This window comes from Pipistrellus hanaki, assembly GCF_964339955.1.
Source record: "Pipistrellus hanaki genome assembly, chromosome: 15".
Classification (NCBI taxonomy): domain Eukaryota; kingdom Metazoa; phylum Chordata; class Mammalia; order Chiroptera; family Vespertilionidae; genus Pipistrellus; species Pipistrellus hanaki.
This window is the reverse complement of record NC_140517.1, coordinates 48,318,493-48,339,772: the sequence shown is the minus strand read 5'-3', so window position 1 is coordinate 48,339,772 and position 21,280 is coordinate 48,318,493. Positions and strand designations below refer to the sequence as shown.

The following is a 21,280-nucleotide window of genomic DNA, read 5'->3' as shown; positions in this document are numbered from 1 at the left end:
AAAATAGAACACAGGAAAGTAGGATACACTTTTGAAATAAAAAGAACTAGTATGGGAAGGGGGGGGCAATGGTAAGATATGTACACAGATAATTTAATAAATAAAAAAAGAAATAAAAACTAAGATGCATAATATAAAGTTTATTTTTAACTTTATATTTTTTATTTTATTATTTTTAAATATATTTTATTGATTTTTTTACAGAGAGGAAGAGAGAGGAATAGTTAGAAACATCGATAAGAGAGAATCATCGATCAGCTGCCTCTTGCACACCCGCTACTGGGGATGTGCCCGCAACCAAGGTACATGCCCTTGACGGGAATCGAACCTGGGACCTTTCAGTCCACAGGCCATCGCTCTATCCACTGAGCCAAACCGGTTTCGGCTTAGGTGAATTTTCTCTTCTCTTAACAATCAGGCCCTTGCCAGGTTGGCTCAGTAGATAGTCAGCCTGAGGACTGAAGGATCCCAGGTTCGATTCCAATCAATAGCACACACCCGGGTTGCAGGCTCCTCTCCCTCCCAAACCCTGGTGGAGGCGTGTGCTGGCAGGAACCAATCAATGTGTTTCTCTCACATTGATATTTCTCTGTCTCTCTTAAAATCAATAAAAAATACAATTTTTTAAATGACTACTTTTTTAAAGGGTTTTTGTTCCCCTCTCACCCCCTGCAGTGTGGCTCAGATTTTAGAGCCCTGGCCCACCCACTGAAGGGTCTTGTGTATGATTCGGTCAAATGCAAATACCTGAATTGCAGGTTCAATCCCTGTCCTGGTAGTGTAAGTGCAGGAGGCAAACAATTTATGTCTCTCACAAGGATGTTTTTCTCTCTCCCTTCCACTATAAAAATCAATAAAAAAAAATATTCTTAGGTGAAGATTGACAAAAAAAAAAAAAAAAAAAAAAAAAGTTTTTTTTCCCCTCTCCTTCCTCTCTACAACTCAGTAAAAAATATATTATAATATTTTTTTCAAAAACATTTCAGTTGACAAAACCGGTTTGACTCAGTGGGTAGAGCGTCAGCTTGCAGACTGAAAGGTCCCAGGTTTGATTCTGGTCAAGGGCATGTACCTTGGTTGTTGACACATCCCCAGTAGGGTGTGTGCAAGAGGCAGCTGATATCTCTCTCATCGATGTTTCTAACTCTCTATCCCTCTCTCTTCTTCTGTGTAAAAAATCAATAAAATATATCTTAAAAAATTAAAAAAATAAAATAAAATAAAAACATTTCAGTTTATAAACCACTTGATTCTGCTTCAAAACATGATGAAACACATCCAAATGTGCTGTTGTCTTTGTGAAATGAACATATTGCTTCCTTTTTAAAAAAAAAAAATGTGTTTTAATTGATATTGAGATAGAGTGGGAGAGGGATAGAGATAGAAACATCTATCATGGATCAGCTGCCTCCTGCATGCCCCCTACTGGGGAATAAGCCCAAAATGTGGGCATGTGTCCTGACTGGGACTCAAGTACCTCAAATATTCTGAAATAACACAAAGTATGAAATGGAGAAATTCCAAACTTAATTACACAATGAAGTAAGCATAGACCACTCCTGTGTTGTATAGATTAAAACTTAACCCATGATGAGAGCAACTACCAGAGTTTAAATCTTAAAAATAACTGGAAAAGGCTGGGACCGGTTTGGCTCAGTGGATAGAGCGTCAGCCTGTGGACTGAAAGGTCCCGGGTTCGATTCCAGGCAGGGGCATGTACCTTGGTTGCGGGCACATCCCTGGTGGAGGGTGTGCAGGAGGCAGCTGATCGATGGTTCTCTCTCATCGATGTTTCTGACTCTCTATCCCTCTCTCTTCCTCTCTGTGAAAAATCAATAAAATATATTAAAAAATAATAATAACTGGAAAAGCAACTACAAATATGGCTGAAGGTGTCCTCTCCCCAATTGTTTGTGAGGTGCATTAACTGTCTAGACTTGTGACAATGCTTTTTCATTCAACACTTCTTTCCTTGATTAAGTTACCTGAGGTTTTACCAAACACTGCCAAATTGAATGTTTTTGTCAGCTATTTTTTTCTTTTTTATATATTTTATTGAGTTTTTCACAGAGAGGAAGAGAGGGATAGAAAGCCAGAAACACCCCCTACTGGGGATGTGCCCGCAACCAAAGTAAATGCCCTTGACAGGAATTGAACTCGGGACCCCTCAGTCTGCTGGCCGACGCTCTATCCACTGAGCCAAACCGGTTCCGGCAGTCAGCTATTTCTGCACAGATTTCCTGGCAAATGATGAGGCAACATAAATTACTGCTATATTCACTGCCCGAGTAGTGACTAGCTGTAATGTCAACTGATGTCTAATAATGTCCTACTTTCCAGAAGACATTTTCACACAATTAAAAATATTCACTCAGTCATGATCTCTAATGATCACATATAAGATGTACTACTTCCAACTGAAGTGTTTTTTCAGTCCTGACAGGTCTGGCTCATTGGATAGAGTGCCGGGCTGAGGGGTCACAGGTTTGATTCTGGTCAAGGGCATGTTCCTTGGTTGTGGGCACATCCCCAAGGGGGGCAGGGTGCAGGAGGCACCTGATCAATGTTTCTCTCTCATCAATGTTTCTAACTCTCTATTTCTTTCCCTTCCTCCCTGTAAAAAAAAAAAATCAATAAAAAATATTTTTAAAAAGTGTTTTTTTTTCAGTCTGTCACATTCATTGGATTTACCTCAGAAAACACTCTTTAGACATATAAATGTCCTAAAATATTTTTCATCAATGTTGACTGAATCTGAGATTTATACATTTTTTTCATCAATGTAAAATAAGAGGTAATTGGTCAGTAAATACTGATAGGTCCTCCCTTCCTCCAGTTGACGGACGGACATAAACTCCACCTGCAGCCAACCACCAGTCAGCACCTGCCAAATACCCTAAGCCCCCAATTCCTAAGTCCCTAGGTCCCTAATCATAGGCCTTTCAGGAAACCACCAATTATCCTGTGCTGAGTGCCCTAAGCCCCGTCCCCTATCCTCCCCTTAAAAAGTGTTTGTACCCCCCCCCCGACCCTCGCTCTCTTCCGCTCTCTCTCTCTGGAAGCAGCAGGCAGTGGTACTCTTCTCTTCAATAAAGCCTGTGTCCTGGCATCCCGGTCTCCGGCCCCCTCTCTATTTCATCTTTCAAATACAGCACTACATTCTTTGAATTAAGCTATTCTTCCGTGAATTCTATTTTTTTTTCTTTTAAATATATTTTATTGATTCTTCACAGAGAGGAAGAGAGAAGGATAGAGGGTTAGAAACATTGATGAGAGAGAATCATTGATCAGCTGCCTCTTGCACACCCCCTACTGGGGATGTGCCCACAACCAAGGTACATGCCCTTGACCAGAATCAAACCCAGGACCTTTCAGTCTGCAGACCGAAGCTCTATCCACTAAGCCAAACCGGTTTCGGACATACTATTATCTTGAGGGCTTACAGGATTTCCCCAAAGCAGCTACTTGTAAATTCTCTAATGTTTAATAAGGACTGACAAGTGGGCAAAAGTGTTACCATAATCACTGGATCCGCAGGGCTCTCTCCTATGTTTTCTCTGATGAATATTGAGACCTGACTTCATAGTGAAGGCTTTCCCATCTTTATTGCATTCACCTTGCTTCTCTCCCAAGCCCATTCTGATGGCTAATGAGGTTACTTTTGCACAAGAACTGCCCACATTCAGAACATGAAAAGCAAGTCTTTCCTCAAGAAGATGTCGGATGTTGCACCAGCGTATCTTTTTCCTAAAGCCTTCACCACACCCACTGCATTTGGATGGCTTCTCTGCCGTATGAACTTGATGTATACTGAAGAGTATTCTTCATGGTGAAGTCCATTCACGGCATATACCCTGTTTCTCCAAAAATAAGACAGTGTCTTATATTAATTTTTTTTCCCAAAGTTGCGCTAGGTCTTATTTTCAGGGGATATATTATCTTTCCAGGCGCTAGGTCTTATTTTCGGAGGATGTATTTTCGGGGAAACACGGTTTTACCTGCCTGTGAATTTGTTGCTGGGCCTGCCCCTTGGTTGTGTCTCTTCTGTATTTGAAGAGTTGTAATCTGGTATGGTCTCACTCTGACCACTGGGCAAACTGGCTCTTGGATCTCCGAGGAGGTGCAAGGTCAGCCACTGTCTGGGGCTGCCTAGCAGGAGCTACAGGGAGATCTGCAGATTCCTCTTCTTTGAACGGGGTTTGGGAGTGCCCAGACGATGTTCAGCTATGAAGTAAGGATGGCAGGGCCTTCCATTTCTTTTGGAAGCTCTGGGGCTCTCTGACCCAGCTGTAGCTTGAGAAGTTTTAGGAAAAGGACAAGGTGTTCATATGCAAACGCTGATGCCCACACCTTGGGTGGGATTGTAAATTGGATGGGGCTGGGTCTATGAGTCACCAGGGCTGAGCAAACAGCAATGGTTGTCAATAAGCCGTGAACCGGAGAAGTCCCCGGTTCTCTGCATCCGCGCAAGCCACCTTCGCTTTCCTGTCCCTATGCCAGGCAGTCCAGTTTTTCCCATATGTGCCTGGGTCCCCCAGAGCCTCGTCTGGAACTGGAGTTCAGAGGAAATGGGAGCTTGTATCTCCCTCCTGGTTAAAAGAGCAGCACATCCAGGTGCCAGCACTTCCCGTGCCTCTGTACCTCTTACCAGTCTCAATGCGCCTTCTTTATCTCTCTAGTTGTGGAACTTCCACTCAGTCAACTTTCGTGCGGTTCTGGGTGGTAACTGTTCTGCCATTTAGTTGTGGTATTGATGTGGTTGTGAGAGGCAGCAAGTATAGGTGATTACCTATGCCACCATCTTGGTTCTCTCGAGCAGAGACTTTTAAAATATATATATATATTCTATTGATTTTTTACAAAGAGGAAGAGAGAGGGAGTGATAGTTAGAAATATCCATCAGCTGCCTTCTGCACACCTCCTACTGGGGATGTACGCACAACCAAGGTCCATGCCCTTGACCGGAATCAAACCTATGACCTTTCAGTCCACAAGCCGACGCTCTATCCACTTTGCCAAACCGGTTTCAGCACCAGCAGAGACTTTATGATGAATGCTTTACCACATTCACTACACGCAAAAGGCTCTGTCCCATGTTGTTTTTCTGATGTATTCTGAACTGTGATGTCATGAGGAAGGTTTTGTCACATTTAATGCATTGATACTTCTTCAGGTCTTGATGGTCACTCAGCCTGGACTTTCTAGAGAACGCTTTACTACATGGACTGCATCCATTAGGTTTCTCTCTAAAATGAACTCTCTGCCGAAACCGGTTTGGCTCAGTGGTAGAGGGTCTGCAGACTGAAAGGTCCCGGGTTCGATTCCGGTCAAGGGCACGTACCTTGGTCGCGGGCACATCTCCAGTAGGGGGTGTGCAAGAGGCAGCTGATCGATGATTCTCTCTCATTGACGTTTCTAACCACCCCTCTCCCTTCCTTTCTGTAAAAATATCAATAAAACATTTAAATAAATACATACATACATACATACATACAATTACCGAAACCGGTTTGGCTCAGTGGATAGTGACAGTCTGCGGACTGAAAGGTCCCTGGTTCGATCTGGTCAAGGCCATGTACATTGGTTGCGGGCACATCCCCTGGTGTGTGTGTGTGTGTGTGTGTGTGTGTGTTTGTGTGTGTTTGTGTGTGCGCGCGCACGCAGATGGCAGCTGATTGATGTTTCTCTCTCATTGATGTTTCTGGATCTCTAATCCTCCCTTCCTCTCTGTAAAAAATCAATAAAATATATTTTAAAGTATATATATATATATATATATATATATATATATATATATATATATATATATATATATATATACACATTTCCTCAGGAGTCCCCGCTGCTGCCTGGGCAGGCTCAGGGCTAAGCAGAGGCAAAGGGGACGGAGAGGAGGACGAGGCCCCTCCCCCCCTCCCCCCCCCCCCAACAGGCGCGGCTTGGGAGGTGGATGATTGAAACACCCTTCTAGGGCGATGAGGCCCTAAGCGGCCCAGGCAGCGGTGACAGTGGCAGTGGTGGCGGTGGCAGATTCGCGTTCTCGGGTCGCCTGTTCCTGGGGCGCCCCCTATGGCAGCAGCCAGCAGCGTGAGGAAGAGGGATGAGCTGACGCTGAGCCTGAGCGAGCAGGTGGCCGCAGCGCCCCAGCCCTGCTGCGCCCCGACGACGCCCCTGGTGCGTCTCCTCCTCCCCCGCGGCCTGCCCGCCTCGCCGGGCCTGGGGCTGGTCAAGCTCGCCTCGCCAGGACTCCAACGCCTCCTCAGCCAGTCCACGGGGCTGGTCACCACCACGCCCACGAGCACGCCATTCCTCTCCCCCGAGGTGGCGGCCACGAGGAGCAGGAACTCGCCCTGGAGGACTTCCATGAGCAGAGCCAGCGGGGTGCGGGCGCGGGGGACCCTCGGGCATGGCCGTCGTCTATGTGGACGAACCTGAGCGGCTACGCGGGTACCTGGCGCCAGGAGCGCGGGGGCCGCGCTCAAGGACGAGCCTCGGACCGCGCCCGACGCGCCAGCTTCGGCGAGAGAAGCTGCTGATGCCCATCCACATGGACGCTCCAGAGCGCATCACAGCGGAGCGCCAGCGGCTACGCAACCGCATCGGTGCCTCGAAGGGTCGAAAGCGCAAGCTGGAGCGCATCTCGCGCCTCGAGGAAGTGAAGACGCTCAAGAGCCGGAACACGGAGCCGGCGTCCCTGCGGCGTGAGCGGGTGGCGCCAGGTCCGCAGCGGCGGCCCCAGCGCGGGTATCCGCGTACTGAGCCCGCGCGCGAGGCGCATGCGCGGCCCCCCTCCCGCGAGAGGCGAGTTCGCGGCGGGAGGCAGGGACCTGGCAAGGGCGTGGCCCTGGGGACACGCTCCAGCAACGCCAGGATGTGGAAAGGGCGCCTTACATTGGACGCCTTACAGTGGACAAGCTGGAACTCCCGCTGCGGGGGTGGGGGGCAGCGCATGACCCCCTCCTGCCCTCCCCTCAGGCTGCCTAACCTCTGCGGAAACCTGTGCACCGGGCTGCCCCTCTGTACACACCGCTGCTGAAGAGGGTTCCAAGGGGGCGCAGCCTGAACTCCTGCGTTGCCTTTTATTACTTTTTTGCATTTGGAAGAGAACAGTGTTTGATTCTGCCCTATTTATGTTTCTACTCGGGAACAAACGTTGGTTGTGTGCGTATGTTTAAAGAAACAGGAAGAAAACTACTCCTCCCTATTCTTGCTTTTTTATTATTTTTTAAATATATTTTTCAATGATGAGAGGGACTCATTGGCTGCTTTCTGCACGCCTTCTACTGGGGGGACATCAAGCCTGCAACCCCAACATGTGCCCTTTGCCGGAATCGAACCTCGGACCCTATAGTCCACAGGCTAATGCTCTATCCACTGAGCCAAACCAACTAGGGCCCTTTCCTTGCTTTCAGCCCCGCCTCCTCCGTTCTTCCGACAGACACCCTTTCACCTTTCCTCCCCACCCTTCTATTTTTTTCCTTTTCAGTTTTGTTTTGCTATGAGGAGACTACATTCCTGTTTGTAATATTTGGTTCGCCCAGTTTTCTGTTTTCAGTAACATCTCCTAATGCAAAAAAAAAAAAAAAAAAAAAAAAAATTTCTCATCCATTTAATAAAACAGTAGAGACTTTTAAGAAGAGAGCTCAGTATGTGGGAATGCTAGGCTGAATAGCATTTTTTAAAAAAAATATATTTTATTGATTTTGTACAGAGAGGAAGGGAAGGGAGATAGAAACGTCAATGAGAGTCATCGATCAGTTGCCTCTTGCACACCCCCTACCGGGGATGTGCCCGCAACCAAGGTACATGCCCTTGACCGGAATCGAACCCGGGACCCTTCAGTCCCCAAGCCGACGCTCTATCTATTGAGCCAAACCGGTTTCGGCCTGAATAGCATTTAAAACATCTAGTGGAGAAAGATAAACTATAACTTAAAAAGATGATTCCTGCTCTCACACACAAAATGAGAAGTCAGAGGCCAGCTGCCATGACCATGAATAAAATACATCGGAAGAAAGTGTGCATTAGGCTGAAACCGGTTTGGCTCAGTGGATAGAGCGTCGGCCTGTGGACTGAAGGGTCCTGGGTTTGATTCTGGTCAAGGGCATGTACCTGGGTTGTGGGCACATCCCCAATGGGGGGTGTGCAAGAGGCAGCTGATCGATGTTTCTCTCTCATTGATGTTTCTAACTCTCTATCCCTCTCTCTCTTCCTCTCTGTAAAATCAATAAAATATATATTTAAAAAAAAAGAAAAGGAAGTGTGCATTAGACCAGTGGTCGACAAACTTTCATACTTCTGGTTGGACTGCTGCTCCAAAAGTTTTCTTAAACCAGCGGTTGCCGACCTTTCAGAACTCATGGACCAGCAGTGATCCACAGAGCACCGGCTGGCAAACACTCCATTAGACAATATTGAGTGAGAAGTCAATTTGGGAATCAATTTCCCAGAACAGAAACAGGTCACCTCATGGAAATATGGAAAATGTTAAAGAGTGATGAGAACAAAGTATGAAGAACCTGGGAGGGAGAGGAGCAAAGAATGACATAAATGCCCTGTGAAAGGAGGTTATCATGTGGAAAATCCCAAGTGGGTTGGATGCTAAGGAGGAAAATCACTATTTTCTAACAGGGTACGAAGGCCCAATAGCAAGAAAGAAGCGATGAATTCCAAGTTCTGTCTTTCCAGAAAGCTCTGGAAAGTGGAATTTTGTACCAAGTGATAACACAGGCAGAGACACTGTAATAGCGGACAGGGAAGATCTGAAGAAAAAAACAGCAAACAAAATCAAGAAGTAGCCAGAACCGGTTTGGCTCAGTGGTAGAGCATCAGTCTGCGGACTGAAGGGTTCCAGGTTCAATTCCGGTCAAGGGCATGTACATTGGTTGCAGGCACATCCCCAGTGGGGGGTGTGCAGGAGGCAATTGGTCGATATTTCTCTCTAATCGATGTTTCTGGCTCTCTCTCTTTCTCCCTTCCTCTCTGTAAAAAATCAATAAAATATATTTTTTTAAAAAAATCAAGAAGTAGCCCTATCTGGTTTGCTCAGTGTACAGAGTGCCGGCCTTTGCGCTGAAGGGTCCTGGGTTTGGTTCCGGTCAAGGGCACATGTCCTGGTTGTGAGCTCAATTCCCAGTAGGACACGGGCAGGAGGCAACTGATCAATGATTTTTTATCCTCATTCGTGTTTCTCTCTCTCTCTCACCCACTTCCCCTGAAATAAAAACTTTAATAAGGGCAATATGCACACACGATTTTCACAGCACAAAATTTATTGTGAATCTCCCTACTCTTGATGTTGCCGTGTATGAGATTCAGTTCAGAGAAATAGAGCTTCATAGAATTTCTGATAGTACTGTTACGGTTGAACAAAAAAAAAAAAATCTATATTTCGTGCATATCTAAGACCTTACTCTAATGTGAACTCCTCTGTTAGAAGTTTGGCTAAAAGAATTCCCATATTAACTACACTCATTAGACCTTTCTCTAGCGTGAATTTTCTGATGAGAACCAAGGCAATATTTGGTGGTAAAAGACTTCCCACACTCACCACACACATAAGGCTTTTCTCCAGTGTGAACTCTCCGATGACGACGCAAGCTACTACCACTGATAAAAGATTTCCCACATTCATTGCACTTATAAGGTCTTACTCCAGTGTGAATTCTCTGATGACGACGGAAGCTATCACTACTGGTAAAAGATTTCCCACATTCATTGCACTCATAAGGCCTTTCTCCAGTGTGAACTCCCATCTGATGGAAACGGAGGCTACTTCCACAGGTAAAAGATTTTCCACATTCACTGCACTCGTAAGGCTTTTCACCAGTGTGAATTCTCTCATGATAACGAAGGACATTTTTCCGAGTAAATGATTTCCCACATTCATTGCACTTATAAGGACGTTCTCCAGTGTGAATTCTCTGATGACAATGGAAGGCATATTTCTGAGTAAATGATGTCCCACATTCACTGCACTCATAAGGGTTTCCTCCAGTGTGAACTCTCTGATGATAACGAAGTTGATAGGTAGTGTCAAAAGATTTCTGACATTCATCGCACTTATAAGGCCTTTCTCCGGTGTGCAATCTCTGATGATAATTAAGATAAGCAATACTGGTAAAAGATTTCTCACATTCGTTGCACGTATAAGGCTTTTCTCCAGTGTGCAATCTCTGATGATTACGTAAGCGATTACTATTGACAAAAGACTGCCCACATTCATTGCACTTATAAGGCTTTTCTCCAGTGTGGACTCTCATTTGATGGTAACGGAGGCCACTTCTAGAGGTAAAAGATTTTCCACATTCATTGCACTCAAAAAGCCTTTCTCCAGTGTGAACTCTCATCTCATGGTAACGGAGGCCATTTCTACAGATAAAAGATTTTCCACATTCATTGCACACAAAAGGCTCTTCACCACTGTGAATTCTCTCAGGACGACGAAGGACGTATTTCCCATTGAAGGATTTTCCACATTCACTGCACTCATAAGGCCTTTCTCCACTGTGAACTCTTTGATGAGCACGGAGTCCACTGCTCTGGGTATAAGATTTCCCACATTCACTGCACTCATAAGGCCTTTCTCCAGTGTGAACTCTCTGATGGCAATGAAGGATATAGTTCTGAATAAATGATTTCCCACTTTCACTGTACTTATAAAGCTTCTTTCCATTATGAATTTTCTGATGACGACAAAGGTAATGGATGCTGGTAAAAGATTTCCCACATTCAATACATTGATAAGGCCTTTCATCTGTGTGATGGTAAAGGAGGCCAGTACTAGTAATAAAGGATTTCCCACATTCACTGTGTTTATAAAGCTTTTTTTCTGCATGAAATCTCTGATGATAACAAAAAGTAGAAAATCGAGAAAAATATTTTCCACATTCATGGCAACTGAAGTAAGCTTTTCGAGAAGGGACACCCTTGTCCCAATCACATATGTAGTTAGAGCCAATGGATTTATCACAGTCTTTATTAGTAAAATAATTATTTTCCTCTTGATATGTCACCCCACACATCGAGATACCATTTGGCTTCTCACTGATCTGAGTAGCCGTTTGCTGGAGATGCCCTGCTGTGCTAAGGATGTCCTGCCCCACCTCTCCACAGCTAAAAAGCTTCTGAAACACATTGAAATTGCAGCCCTCTTCAAGTGAGACCAAGTTCACACCTCTTATCAAAGGCTTCTCTCTCAAGTGCTGCTGCTGGTGAAATGGTGCACTGAAATAAAATTGCTGTGCACATGCTCCACACCTCAATAGAATCTGCCTGTGTTGTAATTCCTGCTGATGAGTCACGTGGAAAATGTTTCTCAAAACTAGTCCACAACTCTCACAAGGGTGGCTCTTCTGGGAAGACAAAGCTAATGTGGGATTCCTTGCCTGTGACACTCCTACTGAAATGTTCTCTTCAAGAGGTTCCTCCACATTCTCTGCTCCACAGCAGCAACCTGAATAAAAGGAAACACAGGTGATGTACATGATGACTTTAGAAGGAAGAAATACTCTCATCTCAAATGTGTATCTGTCACAGCTAGGCATGAGTGTATGGGATGTTTTTCAAGACCGGTGAGTTACACCCTGAGGAAATGGCTGTTATACATTATTTGACCCCTAAGGTCAGTCAATGGTAGAGACCTTACCAAGGAAGGGGTATGAACATAAGATGGGACAGAAACAAGAGGTGCAGGGCCCACTAGTTGTTCCTTTACAAACCGCTTTCTGTAGGACCATTCAAACTGATGACGCAGTCTATGTAGAACAATGTGAATGTGCTCAAGCATATTAAAACCCATTGCGTTACAGAGCATGATGTATATGGTTAATACAGTATGTGACACAACAAACTCTAAAGGCAAGGACCAAGATTGGAGTGCCGTAAACAGGAACCTAGATGGGAAGCTGTTGAGGTACAAAGTTTAGAGAGGTAAAGATTATCCATAAGCTTATGGATAATGCTGGAAACCTAAGTAGAAATAATAACAGTTAGAATTGAGTAGTTTAGCCATGGATAGTGTGGCTCAGTTGGTTGAGCGTCATCCTTCCCATGAAGGGATTGCTAGATTAAATTCCTGTCAGAGAAAAAACCCAGGTTCTAAGTTCAACCAACATTTGGCCTGCATATAGGAGGCAACCAATCAATGTTTCTCTCTCTCTCCTTTCTCTCTTTCACTCTGTCTCTCTCCCCGCCTTTGTGACTAAAATAAAGAAAAACATTTAGCCAAAACCGGTTTGGCTCAGTGGATAGAGCGTTGGCCTGCGGACTGAAAGGTCCCAGGTTCGATTCTAATGCCCCTTGGTTGCGGGCACATCTCCAGTAGGGGGTGTGCAAGAGGCAGCTGATTGATGTTTCTCTCTCATCGATGTTTCTAACTCTCCATCTTCTCTGTAAAAAATCAATAAAATATATTAAAAAAAAAAAAAAAAAAAAAAAAAAGACAAAGAGCAATGTAAAAGAGCAAAATATAAGCAGTAAGAAGGAAAAAAAAAAGCTCCCCCAAAACAAAAGCCTGGGTCTGGACAGCTTCACAGGGGCTTTTACCAAACATTCTAAGAAGAACTAACATCTATACTCCTCAAACTATTCAAAAAAAAATCCACAAAGGAACACTTCCAAGCTCTTTATATGAGTAAAGCAGTATCCTAATTCTAAAACCAGATACAGACACTTTAAAGAAAATTATAGGCCAATATCCCGGATGAACACTGATGTTAAAATTCTCAACAAAATATTAACTGATATATATTAAAAATATCATACACCGTAATCAAGTGGGATTCATTCCAGGGATGCCAGCTGGTACAATATTCACAAATCAATAAACGTGACACATCACATAAACAAAATACACATGATCATATCAACAGACGAAGAAAAAGCATTCTATGAAATCCAACACCCATTTGTGATAACAGCTCGCAGCAAACTGGGAATACAGGGAGCGTATCACAAAATGATAAAAGCTATATATGCAAATCTACAGTCATCATCATAATGAATGGGCAAAAATTAAAACCATTTCCCCAAAGATAAGAACTGGAACCAGATAGGGATGTCTTCTTTCACCACTCTTGATTCAACATACTACTGAACTCCTAACCACAGTGATCAGACAAGAAGAAATAAAAGGCATCTATACTAGAAAGGAAGAAGTAAAACTCTCATTATTTGCAGATAGGATATTATATATAGAAAAACAGAAAGACTTCACCAATAAATTACTAGATTTAATAAATGAATTGGGCCCTGACCGGTTTGGTTCAGTGGATAGAGCGTTGGACTAGGGGATAATGGGTCCCAGGTTCGATTCCAGTTAAGGGAATGTACCTTGGTGCAGCAGGCAGCTGATAGATGTTTCTGTCTCATGGATTTTTCTAACTCTCTATCCTCTCTTAAAAAATTTAATGAATATATTTTTTAAAAGTAAAAAATATAAATGAATGAATTGGGCAAAATCAACAGGATACAAAATCAACACCCAGAAGTTGACGGCTTTTTCATACACCAAAAATGAATTCTCCAAAAGAGAAACTAAACAACAATCCCATTTACCACTGCAAAAAAATTTTAAGATACTTGGTAATAAACGTAAATAAGGAGGCAAAAGACTTGGAAAACTACAGAATGTTGAAAAAAGAGATAGAAGGAGATAAAAACAAGTGGAAGAATAAACTGAGTTCATGGGCTGGTAAAATGAACATCATTATAATGTCCATAATGCTCAAGGCAATCTACAGATTCAATGCAATTCCTACTAAAATACCAAAGGCATATTTCACAGAGCCAGAACAAATTTATATGGAATCAAAAAGACCTGCAGCAGGAAAAACTAGGTCGGCCATGAGTGGTTTGGCTCAGTGGATAGAGCGCCCGTCTGCAGACTAAGGGGTCCCAGGTTCCATTTTGGTCAGGGGCATGTACCTTGCTTGTGGGCACATTCCTTGTGGGAGGTGCAGGAGGCAGGTGATCGATGTTTCTCTCCCATCCATGTTTCTAAATCTTTATCCCAACACCTTCCTCTCTGTAAAAAATCAGTAAAATATATTAAAAAAGAAAAAGAAAAACTAGGTCGGACAGATCATAATACGTGATAAGTTTTACTGCAAAGCCACTGTACTCAAAACAGGCTGGTACTGGCAGAAGAACAGGCATATAGATCAACGGAATAGAACAAGAGACCCCAAACCTGACCCAAGCCATTCTCCTCAATTAATCATTGACAAAGAAGGCAAGAACAGCCAGTGGAGTCAAGACAGACTCTTCAATAGATGATGCTGGGATAATTGGACAGATACATGCAAAAAAATAAAAATAAAAATGAAACTAGACCACCAACTTACACCATACGCAAGAATAACCTCAAAATGCATAAAAGTCTTAAGTGTAAGTCATGAAATCATAAAAATTCGAGAAGAAACCATAGTCAGCAAAATCTTGGACATCTCTCGTACCAATATGTTTACAGTTATATCTGCTAGAGCAAAGGAAACTGAGGAGAAAAGAAACAAATGGGACTGCATCAAAATAAAAATAGTCCAATTAAAATATGGGCAAAGAACTTAAATACACACTTCTCCCAAGTGGACATATGGATGGCTAAGACATGAATAAATGCTTGAACTTACCATCAGAGAGATGCACATTAAGAGGACACCTGTCAGGATGGCTACCATGAAAAATTCAACAGCCCTAATCGGTTTGGCTCAGTGGATAGAGCATCGGCCTGTGGACTGAAGGGTCCCAGGTTCGATTCCAGTCAAGGGCATATACCTTGGTTGTGGGCACATCCCCAGAAGGGAGTGTACAGGAGGCAGCTGATCGATGTTTCTCTCTCATCAATGTTTCTAACTCTCTATCCATCTCCCTTTCTCCTTGTAAAAAAATCAATAAAATATATTTGAAGAAGGAGGAGGAGGAGAAGGAGGAGGGAGAGGAGGAGGAAGACAAAATTCAACAAAGAAAACGTGCTGGTGAGGATGTGGAAAAAAGGGAACTCCAGTATACTGCTGGTCCAAATGCAGACTGGTGAAGACATTATGGAACAGCATGGAGTTTCCTCAAAAAATTAAATATGAACTGCCATTTGACCCAGTGATCCCACTTCTGGGAAAATATGGTTAGAAACCCAAAACATCAAACAGAAACAATGTATGCACTCCTAACTCATAGCAGCACAATTTATATTAGCTAACATCTGGTACTAGCCCAACTGCCAATCAGTCGTTGAGTGGATAAATAGCAATGGTACATGTACACATGGAACACTATGCAGCAGTAAAAAAAGAAGGACCTCTGGCCTTTTGAGACAGCAGGGAGGGACCTAGAGAATATTATCCTAAGTGAAATAAGCCAGCCAGAGAAAAACAAGTATCACATGATCTTACTCATATGTGGAATCTAATAAACAAAATAAACTGATTAACAAAATAGATCCAGAGACATGGAAGCATGAGACAGACGGTGGAATCTCAGAGGGAAGTTGCTGGTGTGTAGGTGGGTGAGAGGAGAAAAACCAAAGCACTTATAATCATATATGCATAACTCATGGAATCAGACAATAGGGTGGTGTATGCCTAGGGCAGGGTAACTGGTAGGGCTACTAGGGGTCAATAGGGAAGTAAATATGACACATGTAATATTTTCAACAATCGAACCTAATAATAGAACAATATGCAAATTAACCATAACTCTGTTATACAAACCATGCCCGTCAGCCAATCAGAGTGAGTATGCAAATTAACTCAACAGATATGGCGGTTAATTTGCATATACAGAGGGAGGGAGGAGTGAAGACTGAAGACAGCATAGATGGAAAAGGGAGGGAAAGTAGAAAGGAAGATGGCTGCAGCTGCTGGAGGGAAAGCACTGGCAACACGTGTGGGTCGGGGTGAGGTGTGCAGGGGTGGCGCACGCAGGGGCAGGAGGCAGTGGGGGCGGGGGGCACGGCAGGTCGGGTGGGCAGAGCACGCAGCAGCGGCACGCATGGCCCCAGAGGCGGCAGCAGTGGGCTTGGCCACAGAGGGTCGGGCATGCAGACCGAGGTGCGCTGTGTTGATGGCCCGCCACAACGGGAGAGGTCGGGGAGGCTGGAGAGGTGGTGGTGGTGGGAGGGAAGCCCACCGGCAGTCTTGCAGGAATATTCCTGCAACAGGTGCCTAGTCTATATAATAAAAACCTAACAACCATTACAGCAGAACAACCGGAATGACCCATCACTATGATGGCAACTGACCACCAGGGGGCAGACGCTCAATGCAGGAGCTTATCTCTGGTGGTCAGTGCACTGCCACAGAGGGTGAGCCACTCAGCAAGAAGCTGGCCTCACAGCTGACAGGGTCAGTAGCGGTGGCTGCGGCTGCCTCTCTCCCACCTCTGCAGCATTGCTAAGGAGCAGCAAGGGGAGCAGTAAGGAACAGGGAGCCGAGCAGTCCTAACCACAGTGATCAGAGAGCAGGGAGCAGACGGGCGGTAAGTAGCAAGGGGCCCTAGAGTGTGAGATGTCTCAGGCCGGGTTGAGGCCCCTCACACGAGTGCACAAATTTTGTGGACGAGGCCTCTAGTCTATATATATAGAAACCGAAGTGACCAAGTGATGAACGACTATTTGACCAGTCACTATGACAAGCACTGACCACCAGGGGGGATATGCTCAACATAGGAGCTAAACCCTAGTAGTCAGTATGCTCCCAAGGTGAGCACTGCTCAGCAGACTGACAGGCACCAGACACCAGGCTCATGACCCTCTCAGTCCTCTGTGCTACGGAGCAGTGGAGGCAGGCACAGTGCGGCTGGGATGAGTGGGAGTGGCACAGAGACCCAGCTAAGGCTCAGGCTCCTCCTCGGTCACCGGTAGCTTACTGCACTACCACATACCTTAGGGGATGTCAGATCCTGTGGGGAATATGGCTGAAATTGGCATTCAGACATCCCTGGAGGGGTCCCAGATTGTGAGAGGGCACAAGCCAGGCTGAGGGACCCCACTGCTAACGCATCTGTTCACCGGGCCTCTAGTAAAGGTATAATTGAAAAAAAAAAAAAAAAAAAATACTGAAAACAAAAACACCACCAAGAAAACATGATAATTTTCCAGGAATCAATAGGAAATAAATGGCTCTCTACATACAGCCTGATAAGGATTCCAAACTACTTTTACTTTTAAAAACATCACTGAGCCGAAACCGGTTTGGCTCAGTGGTAGAGCGTTGGTCTGCGGACTGAAGGGTCCCAGATTCGATTCCGGTCAAGGGCATGTACAGGCGGCTGGTCGATGTTTCTCTCTCAACGATGTTTCTGGCTCTCTATCTCTCTCCCTTCCACTCTGTAAAAAATCAATAAAATATTTATAAATAAATAAATAAATAAATAAATAAATAAATAAAAACATCACTGAGCTATAAGAAAACACAAACGGAACCAACACAATGACAAAATCAACCCAGTAACAAAAGGAAAACATCAGCCCTTGCCGGTTTTGCTCAGTGGACAGAGCGTCAGCCTACAGGTGCAAGGGTCCCGGGTTTGATTCTGCTCAAGGGAATATACCCAGTTTTCAGGCTTGATCCCTAATAAGGAGTGTGAAGGTGGGGGACAATCCATGATTCTTTCTCATCATTGATGTTTCTATCTCACTCTCCTTCTCCCTTCTTCCCTAAAGTCAATAAAAATATATTGAATTAAAAAAAAAAAACACAAAAAATACAAAAGATAAATCATAAAAGGAAAAACATAGGTAGACAGAAATCATAAAAAGGAATGAAACAAATTCTGTAGTTGATAAATTATAAGAAATGAATTGAAAACATAAAATGAAGAGTAGCAACATCAGGCACAAAAGAATATGTGATGTCCCTATTTGAAATCATGCAGATGGAAAGAAAGAGGAAAAATAAATTTAAAAGAAAATACCAATGTGAACTAAGGAACACCATAAAAAAAAGCCATTAATGGCCAAACCGGTTTGGCTCAATGGATAGAGCATCAGCCTAGGGACTGAAAGGTACCAGGTTCGATTCCAGTCAAGGGCATGTACCTTGGTTTCAGGCACATCCCCAGTAGGAGATGTGCAGGAGGCAGCTAATGGATGTTTCTCTCTCATTAATGTTTCTAACTCTCTATCCCTCTCCCTTCCTCTCTGTAAAAAAGCAATAAAATATATATTTTTAAAAATTTTTTTCAAAAAGAAAAAAAAAAAGAAAGAAAGCCATAAATGGAATGCTATGAAACAAAGACGGTAGGAAGAGACAGAGGGAAAAAAAGGAAGAGAAAATGAAAAAGGACTAAAAAGTTTATTTTAAAAATAAAATAAGCTGCCCTAGCTGGTTTTACTCAGTGGACAGTGTTGGCCTGTGGACTGAAGGATCCTGGGTTCAATTCCAATTTGGACCACATGCTTGGGTTGCCAACTTGATCCCCAGTAGGGGACGTGCTGGAGGCATATAGAATGATTCTCCTCCCATCACTGAGATTTCTTCCTTTCTTTCTTTCTTTCTTTTAATATATCTTATTGATTTTTTACAGAGAGGAAGGGAGAGAGATAGAGAGTTAGCAACATCGATGAGAATCATCAATCAGCTTCCTCTTGCCCACCCCCAACAGGGGATGTGCCTGCAACCAAGGTACATGCCCTTGACCGGAATCGAACCTGGGACCTTTCAGTCCGCAGGCCGATGCTCTATCCACTGAGCCAAATCGATCTCAGCCCATCACTGATATTTCTGACTCTCCTTTCTCTTCTCTCTAAAATCAATCCTAACTAATAAAAGAGTAATATGCCAATTGACTATCAATCCAACACACAAGATGGCTGCCCCAACAAGGACACAAGATGGCCAGCAGGGGAGGGCAGTTAGGTTTGACCAGGCCGGCAGAGGAGGGAAGTTGGGGAGAGACTGGCCCTGCAGGGAAGGGCAATTCGGGGGGATGCAGGCCTGCAGGGAAGAGCAGTTGGGGGAGATCAGCCTGCAGGGGAGGGCAGTTGGGGAGAAACTGGTCCTGCAGGGAGGGGCAATTCAGGGGGATGCAGGCCAGCAGGAGAGAGCTGTTGGGGGAGATCAGCCTGCAGGGGACGGAAGTTGGGGGGACCAGGCCTGTAGGGGAGGGCAGTTGGGGGGATCAGGCCTGTAAAGGAGAACAGTTAGGGGTGACCAGGCCTTTAAGGGAGGGAAGATAGGGAGGACCAGGCCTGCAGAGAAGGGCAGTTTAGGGGGACCCAAGCCTGCAGGAAAGGGCAGGTGGGGGATCTCAGGCTTGCAGGGAAGAGCAGTTGTTGAGGACCAGGCTGGCAGGAGAGGGCAGTTAGGAGTGACCATGATGGCAGGGGAGGGCAGTTAGGGGTGACCAGGCTGGCAGGGGAGAGCAGTTAGGAACAAACGGGCTGGCAGGGGAGCAGTTAGGCATTAATCATGCTGGCAGGGGAGTAGTTAGGGGTAATCAGACTGGTTGGCAGACGCAGTTAAGGGCAATCAGGAAGGCAGGCAGGTGAGCAGTTGGGAGCCAGTAGTCTTGGATTATAAGAGGGATGTCTCAGATTGGAGAGGGTAAAGGCTAGAGCCAGGGGTCTTCAAACTACGGCCCGTGGGCCACATGCGGCCCACAGAGGAGTCTGATCCGGCCCACCAGGTTTTTTGGGCAGTGAGCGCAGCCGAGGTGTTACAGTAGGAATTAGTAGTTCATATAGTCCGGCCCTCCAGCTCTCTGAGGGACCGTGATCTGGCCCCCACTTTAAAAAGTTTGAGGACCCCTGGGCTAGACTGAGGGACACCTGCCTCCCCACCATGCAGGATTTTCGTGCACAGGGCCTCTAGTAAAAACATAAAACAACCACAAACAGAGGCTAAAGATATAGAAAAAAAATTCCCAAAAATATGCACAAATGTCCAGCAGGAATATAAAAAACACTTTCCTCGCTAATCAAGGTGGAATCCGTTAGGCTCCCTGCCACCCTACCGACCACAGGTCCTTCCCTGTGAGTTCAGTGCAGCAGGGATCAGGGTGGCACAGAGAGCAGCCGCAGTGCAAGCAAAGGACAGCAACTGCCCAGGAAACTGGAAAACGTGCAGTAACCACCATTCTCATGTGAGGACAGAGCGCACCTGGGAAAAGGGGCTGGGGAAATGCAAAGCCAAGTCCAGGTCACTGGTGACAGTGAGGGTCTTACCCAGCGAGGATACAAGTTCAAAGTTCTCCAGCATCACATTCAGGTACAGCTGCCTCTGACCCTCATCCAGGAGGCTCCATTCCTCCCTGGAGAAGTACAGGGCAATGTCCTCCAAGGTCACGCCAACCTGTCAGAATGGAGACAATTGACACCAAAGCTGCCTTTCTGAGAACCAGTAATTGTACTCCTGACACACCTTCACTTCCCCCCTCCCTTCCCCCCATCAACCTCCCCCAGGGCACCGGGTTAGTGAGGACACCAGGCCCTAATGCCAGTGCAGGCTGCTCTCTCATCACATCCCATTAATCGCTGTGATTGACCCAGCAAGGGCAGATGGGTTGGGAAGGGGGACAGCAGAGAAACACCATCTAAGCTCTGGGCCAGGCCTGCAGGGCTCCCGCCCTCCAGCCCACAATTCCACTGCAGTCTCCAAGACCATTCCTCCAAGACAGACAAACATGAGCTTATGCTCCCCCCTTATGTCCCCACACCAGGTCCCGGCGACCATCAGCTCACACTCCCTCCAGATGTGCACACACTGGGTAATGTCTAACACCTTCCCATCTTCAGTCCCAGATTCACTCCCTCAGCTCTGCCCCCTTCCCGCTCCAATGCCCCTGGGTCTCGCTGGACTCCCCCATGCACTTGGCACAGGCTGTCGGGAGAGCTTGAATTCCAGCCGGGTCCACGCCAAACCCGGGCCCCCGATGGACTCCGCAGCCCGGAAAGCCCGGATGGAGCCTGCTTCATCCTCCCTGCAGCCTCCGATCTTTGCTTCTTCATCCCTGACCACCCACCTCCGCGTGGGAACCGCAGAGGCCGGTCACCCCTGTCCTCTCCGCCTCAGAAGCCACCGCGCTCCTCCCTCCCCTCCGCCTTCCTCACGGTCCTCCCCGCGGACGGAGCTGCAGGAGGGACAGGCCCGCACCGGGCTGCGGGGTGCGGGGTGAGGAGGCGGGGGGCCTGGGGGACAGGAACTCACCTCAGCGAAGCCCCTCAGCGCGGGCGCCGCCATCGCGCTCTGTGGGCCGCGCGGGGCGGGAGCGGCGGGAGCGGCGGGCCCCGCGGGGATGGCGGGGCCGGGCGGGGCCGGGGAGAGGGTCCCCCACGTTCCTGGGT

General features: G+C 45.8%; 2 protein-coding genes and 1 pseudogene across 3 annotated transcripts in view; 1 reads left to right on the top strand and 2 right to left on the bottom strand.

The window, feature by feature from the left end:
* LOC311633819 (cullin-2-like) overlaps positions 1–21,280 on the top strand; it is a 392,353-nt pseudogene that overhangs the window by 171,753 nt on the left and 199,320 nt on the right. The window lies entirely within an intron of this gene.
* LOC311633341 (uncharacterized protein) overlaps positions 1–21,280 on the bottom strand; it is a 92,523-nt gene that overhangs the window by 57,998 nt on the left and 13,245 nt on the right. The gene's annotated exons all lie outside the window — the stretch shown is intronic.
* The window catches only part of LOC311633370 (uncharacterized protein), a 42,371-nt gene continuing 30,345 nt past the window's right edge, over positions 9,255–21,280 (bottom strand). Inside the window, exons 2-3 of the mRNA XM_084905982.1 lie at positions 20,097–20,288; positions 9,255–11,455 (exon numbers count right to left, since the gene is read on the bottom strand). Coding sequence (XP_084762108.1) covers positions 11,399–11,455; positions 20,097–20,288 — 249 coding nt within the window. The 3' untranslated portion in view covers positions 9,255–11,398. The remainder of the gene's footprint in view (positions 11,456–20,096; positions 20,289–21,280) is intronic.